Here is a 17,109-nt window from a genome sequence, read left to right as displayed (position 1 = left end):
CGGATTAGATGTACACCATTCTAAATGTACCGAATTAATGTTTGTAATGGAGTCCCCCTTTAATGGCCGGTATTCTCATCCATTGGCCTCAGGTTACCTCACTGTTATGTGTATACAGGGGTGGAGGGTAATGGCGGCTACATGATGGATACTGTATAGGAAACATAAGGACACATTGCTGTCTCTCCACACACTGACAGGGCACAGGCCTCATACACCACATACACAGTGTGTCAATAAGACAGTCCATAGCAACCAATCACAGCGCAGCTTACAGCTGAGGTAAAATGGAAGCTGCGCTGTGATTGGTTGCTATGGGTCAGTTTCTCTTTATATGGGCATGTAGGCCTCTGTTAGCCCCGCCCTCCGCTCGGCCGCTCGTTACGCTGTTGTCAGTCGGGACATGGCGGCCATATCCGGTGACGGCGCCGCTGTGGTCCGACCCCCTCGGATCCTGAAGTGTTCCCGCTGCCGTAATCACGGGTTACAGGTGCCGGTGCGGGGTCACGCCGGGCGCTGCGGGTGGAAAACGTGCAACTGCCCCAAGTGTTCCCTCATCACCGAGAGACGTAAGATCCGGGCGGCGTGCAAGCTTCTCAAGGCCGAAACCGAGGAGCCGCCCGCCAGCAAGAAGGGACGAGGGAAGGCCTGGCCTACCGAGAGGAGCGGGAACACGGCGCGGAGCCCGGCCCAGGCCGAGTCTGCCGGTAGACATTGTAGACTAGTGACGTCATGTTTATTGTAGGGGGCAGTGACGTCATGATGTAACTACCAATAAATCCTACAGCCAGTGATTTCTCCTCCCCAGGACAGGGTTTGGTGGTCACCTGTGACCTGAAGGAGTCTGTTGCCTAGCAACCACTGCTGACCACCTTATTCTGATAGTGATCAGGTAATAGTGATCAGGTATCAGCATCAGCAGCACTGCCATCCAGGTAATAGTGATCAGGTAATAGTGATCAGGTATCCAGGTAATAGTGATCAGGTATCAGCATCAGCAGCACTGCCATCCAGGTAATAGTGATCAGGTAATAGTGATCAGGTATCAGCAGCAGCAGCAGCACTGCCATCCAGGTAATAGTGATCAGGTAATAGTGATCGGGTATCCAGGTAATAGTGATCGGGTATCCAGGTAATAGTGATCGGGTAATAGTGATCGGGTATCCAGGTAATAGTGATCGGGTAATAGTGATCGGGTATCCAGGTAATAGTGATCGGGTAATAGTGATCGGGTATCCAGGTAATAGTGATCGGGTATCCAGGTAATAGTGATCGGGTATCCAGGTAATAGTGATCGGGTATCCAGGTAATAGTGATTGGGTATCCAGGTAATAGTGATCGGGTATCCAGGTAATAGTGAGCTACTGACCCGCCTTCTCCAGACGTCCTATAGACAAGTCACCTGCAGGGAAGTTCTCTAGAATTCTGCTCCTGCAGGCGCCATAATCCTTTCCAAACCAAGATAGTTAACCCCCTCCCATCTACTGACATCAGATGTTATAGGTGAGTGGGGGGACGTTCATGAGAAGATTTCCTTAGGATTAGAGGGTATCTGAATCCCAATAAGGGAAGGAGGTAGAAGGGGGATATGTCCCTTAGGCTGGGTTCACACTGCGTTTTTGCAATCCGTTTTTTTCATCCCTTTTTTTGAAAAAAATGGATTGCAAAAAAGGATGCATTTGTGTGCATCCGTTTTCCCATTGACTTCCATTATAAAAAAAACTGATCAAAACGGATCAGTTTTTTTTTTACGGACGCAAAAACTTTGCTGACACTATTTTTTTTGTCCGTTAAAAAAAAACGGATCCGTTAAATGTATGCTAAAAACGCAGTGTGGACCCAGCCTTAGTGAGCGCACCAAGTTTGTAGGGAGCGACACATACGAGGCTACAGCCAGGGACGCGTCAGGATCCATCACAAACCGTTACAGATCATCGGTGATGACGTCCGCCAGTGATATAAGGGGATGTGATGTAGAGGCAGCAGAAGGTGATGACGTCAGTCAGTGATATAAGGGGATGTGATGTAGAGGCAGCAGAAGGTGATGACGTCCGCCAGTGATATAAGGGGATGTGATGTAGAGGCAGCAGAAGGTGATGACGTCCGCCAGTGATATAAGGGGATGTGATGTAGAGGCAGCAGAAGGTGATGACGTCCGCCAGTGATATAAGGGGATGTGATGTAGAGGCAGCAGAAGGTGATGACGTCCGCCAGTGATATAAGGGGATGTGATGTAGAGGCAGCAGACAGTGATACATGAAGAGAACATAAGACGGGAGATGAGGGCAGCCCTGATGCGTCCTGCTCCCAACTGAGAAGCACCAGGAGAGAGGGCCGGTAATCTGTACTCGAGCCCAGAGGTCATAATTCCTCAGGTTTGAAGGGCAGGATAACAGATCCTCACTGATCAGAACTTCTGACATGTCACTTTACTACCCTTTAAATATGCTTTAAATAAGGCTAGGCTCACACATTGTACTAACAGCAGCCGTTGTTTGGCATTCAAAAACAATGGCCATTGTTACACTGAAATTTGCATAGATTTCAATGCACAGCAGCCAGAATTAATTAACGGCCGCTGTTTGCATTTACTTCAATGCAACCCATTTGTTTAATTGCAAACAACGGCCATACTTGTCATAAAAAATATGTTATTTGACCATGGCCTAAAGGTGATTCCCAGACTTAGACTATACACACGATAGAACTGAAGAGCTTTCCTGCTGCACTAATAATCCAGTTTCACAGGGGTGTAAAGGTGACCATACATTCTCAATTATTGTCACATGGCCGACAGTTGTCTCCTCCGTCCTCCCCATACACTTGAACACTCGGCACAGGCAAATGTTCCTGTGTTCTCTATGAGGAGTTGGCTTATCTCTCCAAGAACAGAGGGGTCTGGCAGTCATTTTCCATCATATCCAAAGTCTATAGTAGAATTGTGTAATAGCCCCATAGATGCGAATGCCCTGCCGGTAAGTGGAGGACACCACCGCACGCTCCCCCTGGATGTATGTCAGTAGTGAATATACGACTATAGTACAGTCTATGTAGTTCTTGTGTAATTTTTCATTGGCTGCTCATTGGTTTTAATTCCGACCAGTAGATAAATGATTAAACTTTCTGTTTTTTGTTTGTTTTTCTCAGGACCGTCCTTATCCCCCTTAGAACACGTGCCAACCTTGGATTACGAAAGAGAGACCCTAAAGATGCATTTCAGCCGCCCGCCCATGTATCACTACCCAGAGTTCCCAGCTGTCCCAGGATTTCCAAGTGGAGTAATGCCCCCTCCTACATATCCGTCCACCACTCCACATCCTGTTTTTCCATTTAGAGGCGTATACCCATACTACCCAGTGAGTACAGGACAGGACAACGCGTAGTGGAATATATTTCAGTAAAGCAGTTATAGTAATCTTATAGCCATGGAAAATAATCTCAAAATACGGCTGTATTTTTAATATAAAAATACGCTCATTATTTACCACCTGCTTTTGCCATTCATGCACAGTTTTATTTCTTCTGTTCACACGTTGTTTTATTTTTACTCAAAATGATGGTTGTATTTAGCTTTTTTTACTGTGGCCATGTTCACACTGAGGAATAGGCAAGGAATTTCAGGCAGAATCCGTGCTTAGTTTTAGGTGTATTCCACCCGTAAAATATGAACAGAACAATTTCCCATTGTGGTCAATGGGATTTCCACTCATGTTGTTCACACGGCGGAGTTTACACACGGAATGTTCCATCACGGATCCACTTTCCGCTCAGAGAATTGACATGTTGGGGTTTTTTTTGGCAGATTCCGCTAGAGAAATCCCATAGGGCTTTAAATCTCCACTTTCAGCTCAAATTCTGCCAGAGCTGAAGAAGAGGAAATCAAGCAGAAAACGTTCCTCCTCGCCTATTCCTCTGTGTGAACAGACCCTAATAGGACCCTAAGTCACATGTCCAGCCCCCCTCAGGCATGTCACCAACATCTGTTACAGTTCCTAGACACATTATAGCGGGAGTCTCTGTGGATAGAGCGTCACCTATACAGTGGATGAGGCAATGCTTTACACTAGAATACCTATTGAATGTAAAATGGAGTAGATACTGACCTATCAGCTATCCAACCATATTTATTTATATTGATTGTTCGTTCAGTCTGTTTGATCGGGGTCCGGCCAAAGGTCTGTTTTTAGATTAGCAGGGGGGGGGGGGGGGGATAATATAATAAAATATTTTTTTATTTTATTTTTTTGCAGTTTCAGGATGGGGGCAGAGGTTTCTACCCAAGCTATTACCAGCCAACACCTCAAAGCTTGCCACAAGGTTATCTGCCCGGCCTACACTACATTCCCCTCACCGTGCCTATGAATATCCGCTTTATGCCAGAACCCAGGAAAAGCTTAACTGGTGAGGGAAGAACATATGTATTGTGTGTTTCTGTTGTTTGTAAGAAGGAATATTATAGGGCCACATTGCAGGTTTTTATAGATAGAGCCCTAGAGACAGACGCTGCCGGGAAGGTGGCACAGATTGATGGAAAGTCCACAGCATGTCTGTGAGTCTATGGACTGCCAGCTCCAAGTGCCGGGAACAGGAATCATCTGCCATCTCTCATTGCCGCTTACCTCTCTTATTGGCGGTGTCAGCACCCAGATCAGAACTTCTGACATGTCACTTTACTACCCTTTAAATATGCTAGGGCTAGGCTCACACATTGTACTAACAGTGGCCATTGTTTGGCATTTACATAAACTGAAATTTACATAGATTTCAATGCACGACAGCCAGAATTAATTGACATGTTAGTTATTTCCATGACCGTTGTTCAATACAGTCTGTGAACATGAGTATGTTATTTGAACATGGCCTAAAAGTGATTCCCAATCCTGGAAAAATCAATCAGGTAAAACTATTGCTGAATTTTACAGAGTTCCTTCATTTTGTGAGATGTTACTTCCAAAAAGCAACGATTGGCCGATTTGCGAATAAAATATTAGCATATTGGCACTTCACACGGAGTACGCCCCGGGGGGGGGGGGGGGGGGCACGGACTCAGAGTCCGCGCGATTTATCACTTTTTCAAATCAAAGATAACCGAAAACCTACTCCACCTTTCAGGTGGCGTAGGTTTTCAGCTGTGGGCACTGACGCGCACGGGATTTGTGTAGAGGCGGTCCGCCTCTACATAAATCTCCGTAGCACCGGAGATGCGGGGACATTTATAAGTCCGGTGTAAAAAACGCTGGACTTAATAAATGTCCCCCACTGCCTCTATAACAATCTGCTAAATATAACGGTATACATAGATTCTGACAGAGCGACTTCACACACTGCAGATCTGTTGCAGAAATTTCAGCAGCTCCTATTCATCTGAATGGACATGAAATCGATGTGCTTGCTGTTAAAACAATCCCAGTCAGATAAATGGGACTGGTTTTAAGTCACAGAGATTTTCTGCAACTAAGCCGTGCTGTGTGATCTCAGTTCTAGGTTAATGTTCTTGGTGTTTGTGTTCTAGGTCTGGTTGTACCAGAAAACCAATACCTCAAGATTGCATCAGAAAGCAGCGAGACAACAGCCAGGGACAAAAGCACCTAAGCTCTCATCCTTCTGTATTGTTATACCGATAGGCACAAAATTGTTTCTATAAATACTTAAAGTGATTGTTTGGGGATTACGTTTTTTTAACATATGGCAGGGGGTGGAGATACTTGCTACCCCAATCTTCCCCAGCTGCTCATCCCTGCCAGTAGCTGCCCTCCTCAGCCAGTGGCCGCAGTTTTTTATTCTTCTATAAATTTCTTTAAGTTTATTGGTTAATATCTCCTGACAGAGTTAAAGATGAAGTCCGGCGAAAATAGTTATTAAAGTATTGTATTGCCCTCCAAAAGTTATACAAATCACCATTATACCCTTATTATGGGGAATGTTTATAAAGTGCTTTTTTCCCAGCACTTACTACTGCATCAAGGCTTCACTTCCTGGATAACATAGTGATGTCACTTCCTGAATAAACATGATGATGTCACTTCCTGAATAACATGGTGATGTCACTTCCTGAATAAGATGGTGATGTCACTTCCTGGATAACATAGTGATGTCACTTTCTGGATAAAATGGTGATGTCACTTCCTGAATAACATGGGGATGTCACTTCCTGGATAACATGGTGATGTCACTTTCTGGATAAAATGGTGATGTCACTTCCTGAATAACATGGGGATGTCACTTCCTGGATAACATGGTGATGTCACTTCCTGAATAACATGGTGATGTCACTTCCTGAATAAGATGGTGATGTCACTTCCTGGATAACATAGTGATGTCACTTTCTGGATAAAATGGTGATGTCACTTCCTGAATAACATGGGGATGTCACTTCCTGGATAACATGGTGATGTCACTTCCTGGATAACATGGTGATGTCACTTCCTGGATAAAATGGTGATGTCACTTCCTGAATAACATGGTGATGTCACTTCCTGGATAACATGGTGATGTCACGACCCGACTCCCAGAGCTGTACGGGCTGTGGCTGCTGGAGAGGATGATGGCAGGGGGACACTGAGGGACACAGGGCACTGGAGGGACACTGAGCATCCCCCTGCCATCACCCTCTCCAGCAGCCACAGCCCGCACAGCTCTGGGAGTCGGGTCGTGACATCACCATGTTATCCAGGATGTGACATCACCATGTTATCCAGGAAGTGTCATCACCATGTTATCCAGGAAGTGACATCACCATGTTATTCAGGAAGTGATATCACCATGTTATCCAGGAAGTGACATCACCACGTTATCTAGGAAGTGACATCACCATGTTTTAACCAGGAAGTGACATCACCATGTTACCCAGGAAGTGACATCACCAGGTTATCAAGGAAGTGAAGCCTTGATACAGTAGTAAGTGCAGAAAAAAAGCACTTTATAAGCATTTCCCGTAATATGTGTATATTGGGGATTTGTATAGCTTTTGGGGGACAATACAATACTATACAAATTTTCACTGGACTTCTCCTTTAATGGCGTTGTACAATTTTATTTTGAAAAAAAAAAAAAAGGATAAGATTTTAAGGTAGAGTTTATATACTGTATGCCTGGGTCTATAGGCTTCTCTGTATGGCCGAGCACTTATGAATTAGCACAGCTCACCCAACACGGCTGATCCAGAAGAATTCTACTCAGGATCTGAATTTTTACCTGACATATATTATAAAGTTTTTATGCACTTTTAAGAACTAAAAATATGATTGACGAATATATGGCTGTTCTGTGACCCAGCTGTGTCACAGAAGATCATCCCAGCCGATACTGCAGTACCCATGTGCGCCCGCAATTTCAACTTACGCTGTGTGAACATGGCCTTATGCTGCATTATTACATATATTGTATTAACCATTGAAACGGCTTCTCAATAGATATGATGAGGTCTCAGAAACACTAATGTGTGAGTCATAGGACCAACCAGACTGTTCATCCATACAGGTTTTATGGAAATTATACCTGTTGGATAAGATTAATGTCATCTATACCGTGTTCATCTAATGCTAGTAGTCATTTTGTCAAGTTAGTAAAGTTAGTCAGAAGTTTATAAAGTTTATCAAACACATTGTGCAAGTGCCTTTTCCTTTATCCTGAACTCACGTGCAGTCAGTCTCACAGATCAATGCAGATTGCCCGTATATACAGAATCATCTGCAGAACTAAGCATGGCGGCTCGGGGGGACGTTCAGGAGACATAACCATTGTTAGGAGATGACTACGAGAACATTCTCTAATAAAATACCTCGCAGATAATGGATACACAGAGCAACTTCCAATATATCAGGAAAATGTGATCTTGTAGGGAGGTAGTCTGTTCAGAGAAGATACTATGTGTAATATATGGCGGAGTCTGTAAAGGAAATCTGCTCTCTGTAATAGGAAGGTCCTGCCGGCCGGGGGTGGGGGATTTGGTCTTTTGGAGTGATTTTATATTGCCGCTGGAGCTTTTAGTTATAACTCATTTAGATGTCATACTGGCCTCCTGTTTATCTGCTGTTTCACCATAAGGGGGCAGCAAAACACAATGTGTCATACTCTGGTTTACGTTCTCTGTGGATTGTCAGGGGTATTCAACAACTTTTAGCAAAGATCCGAGCTGAACACCAGTAGGAAATGTGTTTTGTTACTTTTCACAAAGGGTGTTGAACTATTTACATACAGAATTGATGCTTATTAGCAGGAAAACTGGCGTTTTCTCTCTCTCACCAGCCTTTTAAAATTAGGTACACAGGGGGTGACTGCATTAGTAGTATATAGGGGGGCTCCCCCAGTAGTATATAGCCCCCCTGTGTGCTCTCCCCCAGTAGTATATAGCCACCCCTGTGTGCTCTCCCCCCGTAGTATATAGCCCCCCCTGTGTGCTCTCCCCCTGTAGTATATAGCCCCTGTGTGCTCTCCCCCAGTAGTCTATAGCCCCCTATGCACTCTCCCCCAGTATATAGCCCCCTGTGCTCTCCCCCTTCCATATAGCCCCCCTGTGCGCTCTCCCCCAGTAGTATGTAGCCCCTCTGTGCGCTCTTCCCCAGTAGTATATAGCCCCTCTGTGCGCTCTCCCCCAGTAGTATATAGCCTCCTGTGCGCTCTCCCCCAGTAGTTTATAGCCCCCTGTGCGCTCTCCCCCAGTAGTATATAGCCCCCTGTCCGCTCTCCCCCAGTAGTATATAGCCCCCTGTGCGCTCTTCCCCAGTAGTATGTAGCCCCTCTGTGCGCTCTCCCACAGTAGTATATAGGCCCCTGTGCGCTCTCCCCCAGTAGTATATAGCCCCCCGTGCACTCTGCCCCTGTAGTATATAGCCCTGTGTGCTCTCCCCCTCCCATATAGCTCCCCTGTGCGCTCTCCCCCTGTAGTATATAGCCCCCCTGTGCGCTCTCCCCAGTAGTATATAGCCCCCCGTGCGCTCTGCCCCTGTAGTATATAGCCCTGTGTGCTCTCCCCCTCCTATATAGCTCTCCTGTGCGCTCTCCTCAGTAGTATATAGCCCCCTGTGCGCTCTCCCCCAGTAGTATATAGCTCCCCTGTGCGCCTTCCCCCTGTAGTATATAGCCCCCCCTGTGCGCTTTCCCCCAGTAGTATATAGCCCCCTCTGCTCTTTTCCCCAGTAGTATATAGCCCCTTTGTGCGCTCTCCCCCTGTAGTATATAGCCCCCCTGTGCGCTTTCCCCCAGTAGTATATAGCCCCCTGTGCTCTTTCCCCCAGTAGTATATAGCCCCTTTTTGCGCTTTCCCCCTGTCCCCCTGTGTGCTTTCCCCCAGTAGTATATAGCCCCTCTGTGTGCTTTCCCCTAGTATATAGCCCCTCTGTGTGCTCTCCCCCTGTAGTATAGAGCCCCCCTGTGTGCTCCCCCCCAGTATATAGCCCCCCTGTGTGCTCCCCCCCAGTATATAGCCCCCCTGTGTGCTCCCCCCCAGTATATAGCCCCCCTGTGTGCTCTCCCCCGGTATATAGCCCCCTGTGTGCTCTCCCCCAGTATATAGCCCCCTGTGTGCTCTCCCCCAGTATATAGCCCCCTGTGTGCTCTCCCCCAGTATATAGCCCCCTGTGTGCTCTCCCCCAGTATATAGCCCTCTGTGCGCTCTCCCCCAGTATATAGCCCTCTGTGTGCTCTCCCCCAGTATATAGCCCCCTGTGTGCTCTCCCCCAGTATATAGCCCTCTGTGCGCTCTCCCCCAGTATATAGCCCTCTGTGTGCTCTCCCCCAGTATATAGCCCCCTGTGTGCTCTCCCCCAGTATATAGCCCTCTGTGTGCTCTCCCCCAGTATATAGCCCCCTGTGTGCTCTCCCCCAGTATATAGCCCTCTGTGCGCTCTCCCCCTCCCATGTAGCATAAAAATAACAAACACTTTATACTCACCTAAGTCCTGGGCATCCTCTTCTCTTCCTCCTGTGGCCAATGGCTTCCTCTCTGTCAGTGCTGCTGCTGCTCGGTATCTATGAGCGCTCGTTACAAGCGCTCATAGATAGTTACTGTGCAGGGAGCAGCGCCGGAGCCTGGGTCTGGACAGCTGGCCGCCAGTTGAGGACCCCTGGTCTATGTGCTACTGAGCCCCCATGGGTGCATGGCCGGCATTATCACAAAGTCACTAAATGCACCTGGGCTTATGAAGCTCATGTTTCTGCACACTATTGTGGTCATAAGGTTACGTTCACATCTAAGGTTCATGATATAAACTGGCAGAATGTTATACTGATTTACTCCAAGGCAAATAGTCCAGGTCTATTGAGTTCAATGGACCAAATGTCAGCTTGCAGTGACTAAGCCCAGTCCATTTCTAAGCATAGATTGTTATATGCCGTTCTCTGTAATTCCGTCAGAATAACAGTATAACTTCAGTCACATGACTTCACGGGTACAATGCCATAATAAAGTCTATACTAATACACTGAGAAAATCCTAGAAAAAAACCCAAAACACAGTAAAAACTGCTGCCAAACAGAGATGCCATGTACAGTGTGTCTAATGGAAGCCTGAAATAGCCTTGTGGGGTGGAATAAAGCGCCAGGCCTATTAATAACAATAGCAGCCATCTTTGGCCCGGTTCCTTCAGCAGATGGCTTTATTGCTTTCTTTAGGCCGGGATTAATACATTCAGCCTGGTGGTTTTGGATGAGGCTCAGATTTATTATTACTGCCTTAAATTTAGACCGTGTAAAATGTGTAAGATTGCGCTGATGTATCTAGGTTTATTCCAAGTCCATGGACGTGCCGCCATCTCCAGGCTGCCTGCCGCTCCCTTCGCCCGCCGTCTCACCTATAATGGTCTGTGCCGCCATCTCCAGGCTGCCTGCCGCTCCCTTCGCCCGCCGTCTCACCTATAATGATCTGTGCCATCATCTCCAGGCGGCCTGCTGCTCCCCTCACCCACCGTCTCACCTATAATGGTCTGTGCCATCATCTCCAGGCTGCCTGCCGCTCCCTTCGCCCGCCGTCTCACCTATAATGATCTGTGCCATCATCTCCAGGCGGCCTGCTGCTCCCCTCACCCACCGTCTCACCTATAATGGTCTGTGCCATCATCTCCAGGCTGCCTGCCGCTCCCCTCGCCCACCGTCTCACCTATAATGGTCTGTGCCATCATCTCCAGGCCGCCTGCCGCTCCCCTCGCCCACCGTCTCACCTATAATGGTCTGTGCCATCATCTCCAGGCTGCCTGCCGCTCCCCTCGCCCACCGTCTCACCTATAATGGTCTGTGCCATCATCTTCAGGCGGCCTGCTGCTCCCCTCGCCCGCCGCCTCACCTATAGTGGTCTGTGCCATCATCTCCAGGCTGCCTGCTGCTCCCCTCGCCCGCCGTCTCACCTATAGTGGTCTGTAGCGTCATCTCCAGGCTGCCTGCCGCTCCCCTCGCCCACCACCTCACTTATAATGGTCTGTGCCATCATCTCCAGGCTGCCTGCCGCTCCCCTCGCCCGCCGTCTCACCTATAGTGGTCTGTAGCGTCATCTCTAGGCTGCCTGCCGCTCCCCTTGCCCGCCGTCTCACATATAATGGTCTGTGCCGTCAGGTTGGTACAGAATACTGGACTGCAGCAATAAAGCTGAAGGGTCATGTAAGGAAGCGGCACAAGATGCAGCGGATTTACATCCCCGGATGCATCTGAATGATACATTTGGTTCCTCTTCTGCTTTCTGGTCTACTTTAAGGCGCCCTCGACACGTCCGAGGCCATTATTATGGTCACGAAACACTGATCAGGAGGCTTCAGGAAACTATCAGTGCTTCTCGGCAAAAAGACAGAGGAGGGGGAAAAAAATCATACTCACCTGCTGCTTCTCCTTTGGTGCTGTGTGTATGCGCTCTTGATTAGGAGTATGTGCAGTTAAAGGGCAGTGTCAACACCATGCATTGCTGGTCCGTGCTGTCATGCAATGGATCCCAGATTCCGGATGCCCCCCCCGTGTCATGAAGGGTATCCGTGCCCAATAAAACCCTATTTTATCTGGATTTCCTGATAATACGGATAAATTCAGCACACGTGTAAAGGGGCTGTAACCTTTCTAAGTTTAAGAAGAAGACAATAAGTTTCCCCCTCTTTTTTCCGTCACATGCCGCCTAAAGCCAATACTGCACATGAAAATAATGACACTCACCATTATTAAAGAGGACTTTTAGCCTGTCCCATTTCTAGATACTCCAGGTTCCAGAACAGAGAAGAAATCTGGTTCTATCTATCTATCTATCTATCTATCTATCTATCTATCTATCTATCTATCTATCTATCATCTATCTATCTATCTATCTATCTATCTATCTACTATCTCCTATCTATCTATCTCCTATCTATCTATCTATCTATCTCCTATCTATCTATCTATCTATCTATCTATCTCCTATCTATCTATCTATCTATCTCCTATCTATCTATCTATCTCCTATCTATCTATCTCCTATCTATCTATCTATCTATCTATCTATCTATCTCCTATCTATCTCCTATCTATCTATCTATCTATCTACCTATCTATCTATCTCCTATCTATCTATCTCCTATCTATCTATCTATCTATCTATCTCCTATCTATCTATCTATCTATCTATCTATCTCCTATCTATCTATCTATCTATGTATCTATCTCCTATCTATCTATCTATCTATCTCCTATCTATCTATCTATCTATCTATCTATCTATCTATCTATCTATCTATCTATCTATCTATCTATCTATCTATATATCAGTGGCACACATTGCAGCAGATAGTGGAGGATTTTACTTATGTCCTATTGTTTAGGGCAGTTAAAGTGACTCTGTACCCACAATCTGACCCCCCAAACCACTTGTACCTCCGGATAGCTGCTTTTAATCCAAGATCTGTCCTGGGGTCCGTTTGGCAGGTGATGCAGTTATTGTCCTAAAAAAACAACTTTTAAACTGGCAGCCCCGTGCCCTACGGCCGTGACCTAGATTGTGTATGCATTAGGCTGGCACCACCTCTCTGTCCCTCCTCCCCACCGTCTTCATCATTAGGAATGCTCCAGGCAGATTGTCTCCTATTCATCAGCTGTGTGAGCACGGCACATGGGCTGGATTGTTAAGGCACCTGTGCAATGTTCAGACAGGAGAAAATGTTCCAGTGGCATTCCTAATGACGAGGAGGGTGGGGAGGAGGGACGGAGGGGTGGTGCAAGGTTAGGGCACAGATATTCCAAGCCCCAGGGCTGCAAGTTTAAAAGTTGTTTTTAAGGACAATAACTGCATCACCTGCTGAACGGACCCCAGGACAAATCTTGGATTAAAAGCAGATATCCGAGGGTACAAGGGGGGAGGGGGAGGGGTCAGATTATGGGTACAGAGTCACTTTAACTTCTCCTTTGTTTGTGGGAGGGAGCACAAAAACTCTATTGTCCTTGTCTCTAATACCATATTGGCTGTTACATGTTTTTGTTGCGTTTTTTACATTCACCCAAGTTGAAAATATCTCTGGAATCTGTGGCTATTATGGCAGTGAGAATCCTCCATCTACATTATAAGGCAAGGTTCCCATTCTTCTTTTTTGTCACGTTTGACACCAAAATGACGGCCGCAAAATGGCCAGAAAAAGACGTTGAGGGAACGTAGCGCCTGAATCTGCAGCGCTTGGGTCCTACGTGCAGTGAGATCTTTTTTATTCCCGTTCCTGTTTGTCGGTTTTGCAGGACTGACATTTCCCGATCTCGCTGCAGTGAAAGTCGATCGCTTTAGTAGTCTGACAAATTCCATGAATTACACAACGCTCCGAATATAAAAACTGAACTTGGAAAAATAGTGTAATGTAATCCATCTGGCCGGCCCTCCTTGTTTCATTTCCCTCCGTAAAGTTTAATTATTAGCTGACTGACTTGTATTACTGCGCTAACAATAAGATTTAGTGTTCTGCCCGCAGCCCATTGGCCTGACAGCGCTTTATGGACTTGCTAATTAATCATAATGTGGCTGCGCAGCCGCTCACGGGAACCGCAGGACGAACGCATCAGCTCAGATAGTAACACACCTTGGTCTTGGTCGGATCGGTAACACCTGAGGATGGGGAAACCGCCTGATTATCGGCTGATCATCTGTTTAGAATCGGCTTAAAAATGTATCGTTATCGGCCGCACATCGTCCTGTGTAAAGGTGTTATGTGCGGCCAACCATAACTGACAGCACAGATCTAAGTTATCAGTCATGTTGTAGGGTGCATGAACGTAGGGTTCTTTTAGACCCAAAGGGGGCCACAACCGAGCGCGACGATCAGCAAGATGCAGTGCCTCATACACAGCACGATAAATCCAGCACCCGGGCTGCACAAACGATCACTGACAGCACAGAAATGTATTTATTGGGTTGTGGGACACTGCATATTTGCCATGTTTCCCCAAAAATAAGACATATGGGGGGATTTACAGGATAGCGAAAAATAAGGCCCTTTGCTACCCTCTCCCTCTCTTCACCAGCCCCTCCGCAGGCATACTGCAGGTTTATGGCCCCCATGTCCAAAAACACCTCCCACTGAATGGCACGCTGCACGCCCAAGGTCACAGCACGTTGAACGTCCCGCCGCATGCCCAAGATCACATCCTGCCGCACATCCTGCTGAACAGCCCGTCGCACACCTGAGGTCACGTCCCGCTGCACGCCCGAAGTCACGGCCTGCTTAACGTCCCGCGGCACGCCCGAGGTCACGACCCAGTGAACGTCCCGCCGCACACCCGAGGTCACGGCAACCATCTACTGAGGAATTTGGTGAGTATTCTTCTTCCTTTTAAAGTAAGACATCCCCTGAAAATAAGCCGCAGAGAGTCTTTGGGAGAAAAAATTAATATAAGACGCTGTCTTATTTCGGTTCGGCCACATGGCTGAACCTGGACATTTTTCTGATGATCACTACTGGAGAAGCCAGATGCCAGATCACAAGCAGCGTGGCTGGTGAGTATAGACTGCTGTTAGTCATCTGGAAACTGACAACCCAATATGTACACGTCTGTGCTGTCAGATACCGTGCGGCCCGGGTGCTCGACTGATAAATCGTATCTATATCTTATAGTATGGTATAAGGAAGGGGACACTTATAGGGAGATCCCCATCAGCAGAGGGATTGTGACATCAGAAAATGACTTAGGGCCCTATTCCACAGTAACGATAATCTCCCGATTCGGCCGATTATCGCTCGGTGAAATAGAGAGAACGATCAGCTGATGATCGTGTCATCGGCTGATCGTTCATTTAGGGCCAGACCTAAAATCATCGTTCCCCCACCGTGCATCGCTACGGTTGAATAGTGGTGCACGGCGGGTGACCGACGATTTGAGAAGCAGAAGCAGCAGCATACATTACCTGCAGGGCTTCTCCTCCGCTCCGTCTTCCTCCCCCGGTCCTGCGCGCTTTAGCCTCAGAATTGCCTGTCAGCTGACGGAGCGCTCAGCCAATCACAGGCGCGGCCGCGGCCTGTGATTGGCTGAGTGGCCTGTCAGCTGACAGGCCATTCTGAAGCCAGAGTGCGCGGGACCGGGGGAGGAAGACGGAGCGGAGCAGAAGACCTGACAGGTAATGTATACTGCAAGGGCTGCAAGGACATCGGTAAAGATGTCCCTGCAGCCCTCGCTCAATGATCATCGGGCCATGGAATAGGCCCAGTAAACGAGCAGCGATCTAGCAGATCGACGCTTGTTTACATCGTTGATTGGGCCCTCCTTGGCCCGTGGAATAGTACCCTTTAATTGTATAAATAACGTTTTTATGTTTAACAGATTTTTAAAGAATTTTTTGGTGGCATTTTTTCTAATTTTCCATTTTCTCTTTCTCTATATTATATAATAATCCTGATACTGGGGCTAAAATTAAGCTGAGACTTGTGTCTGTGGTGATAAGAGGAGGCTGCAGTAAAGTGATCTGTACAGCATTGCAGCGTCATGCGACACCAGTAGATAGAGGAGACAATAGCAGCTCCCTGTGGAATGACCTCTTCACAGGTCAGAGTGCTCAGTAATGTCTCACATTCATCTCAAGGGGGCAGAGTCTGTCTATTGTCGTCTATGTCCATGAGTCTTGCTGTAAAGCAAGTCACTAAATGCTGTTAAAAACAGCTCAGGCAATATGGCCGCCCCTATAACAATGTACAAATAGTGGAATTACAGTCAGAAAATAGAAACAGATTACAGTAAAAGAAGTTTTAAAAAAAAGTTTTAGTATCTGGCTTCAATCAGTAACAGAAAATCTAGGTGACAACTTCCCTTTAAGTAATGACATTGCAAGGATATGACATCACTTCCTGAAAATAAGGGTGTGACAGCGCTACTCGTCATCATAGTGTTTCCCTGCATGGTTAGTGTCGAGTGCTACAAGTGACGAAATGCTGAATCTAAGACTGGACGATCCCCATGAGGAGGTCACTATATATAGAGTTACTGTCATTATACTTTATGGTTTTTCAGCACTTTTTTACCTGTTTTTCACAGCTCCATTTTGTCATATAACCACAAGGTGTTGAGGTTTCTGACCGTATCACAGCCGCTCACCCTCGGCGATGCCCGGCCCGTCATCCGGACACGTCAGCTAAGTGATTTTATGATGCTTGGCGGGCAGAATCCCCTATAACCCTATAATATAACACTGCTATGGGAGCGGGGCATGTTAGGTAACGGACGGATTATATGCGACTTACACGTCCTTCTGTAAACACAAACCTGGGGCCGTTGTTGACATTTTCCTAGTTTACGGCCTGATGGTGATCCATAGAGTCACTGAAGCAGCTGTCTCCCGTCTCTGTCGCTTGTCTCATGCAGGTCACAGGAGACAAGTAAGAACCTAATCCCGACAATATGTTTATGTCAACAGGTCAAAAGAAGAGAACAATGGTAATTCCGCTCAATCACAAATCTCTCGGAGACACCGTGCCTCATTTCAATCCTGTGTGAATAGTACATAAGAGCCCTAGTTCCTGAAGGGGTCCACAGGGCAGTTTGCTACATAACCCCTGATGAAGCAACATCCCATGGGGTGAAACACGTCGGTGGCTTAGGTTAGGATATAATACACACACATTATAATTTACAGTATGTCCAGTTTTAATGTTCTCACATAACATAGAATGTATAAAACATAATACAAGGGTT

General features: G+C 46.9%; 1 protein-coding gene across 1 annotated transcript; it reads left to right on the top strand.

Moving 5' to 3' along the window:
• The first annotated feature begins 353 nt into the window (after positions 1–353).
• On the top strand, positions 354–5,657 carry DMRTB1 (DMRT like family B with proline rich C-terminal 1). Its single transcript, XM_069979503.1, has 4 exons — positions 354–707; positions 3,148–3,356; positions 4,251–4,401; positions 5,513–5,657. The coding sequence occupies exons 1-4, from the start codon at positions 404–406 to the stop codon at positions 5,590–5,592; spliced, it is 744 nt and encodes a 247-aa protein (XP_069835604.1). The 5' UTR covers positions 354–403; the 3' UTR covers positions 5,593–5,657.
• The last annotated feature ends 11,452 nt before the right edge of the window (positions 5,658–17,109 follow it).

This window comes from Dendropsophus ebraccatus, chromosome 8 (genome assembly GCF_027789765.1).
Source record: "Dendropsophus ebraccatus isolate aDenEbr1 chromosome 8, aDenEbr1.pat, whole genome shotgun sequence".
Classification (NCBI taxonomy): domain Eukaryota; kingdom Metazoa; phylum Chordata; class Amphibia; order Anura; family Hylidae; genus Dendropsophus; species Dendropsophus ebraccatus.
Note: the sequence above shows the minus strand (reverse complement) of the source record. Positions and strands in the feature narration are given on the sequence as shown.

Coding starts and splice junctions, on each gene's coding strand:
- DMRTB1 (XM_069979503.1), top strand. CDS start 404: ATGGCGGCCATATCCGGTGACGGCGCCGCTGTGGTCCGACCCCCTCGG. Junction 708..3,147: donor GGCCCAGGCCGAGTCTGCCG/GTAGACATTGTA, acceptor TGTTTTTCTCAG/GACCGTCCTTATCCCCCTTA. Junction 4,402..5,512: donor ACCCAGGAAAAGCTTAACTG/GTGAGGGAAGAA, acceptor TTTGTGTTCTAG/GTCTGGTTGTACCAGAAAAC.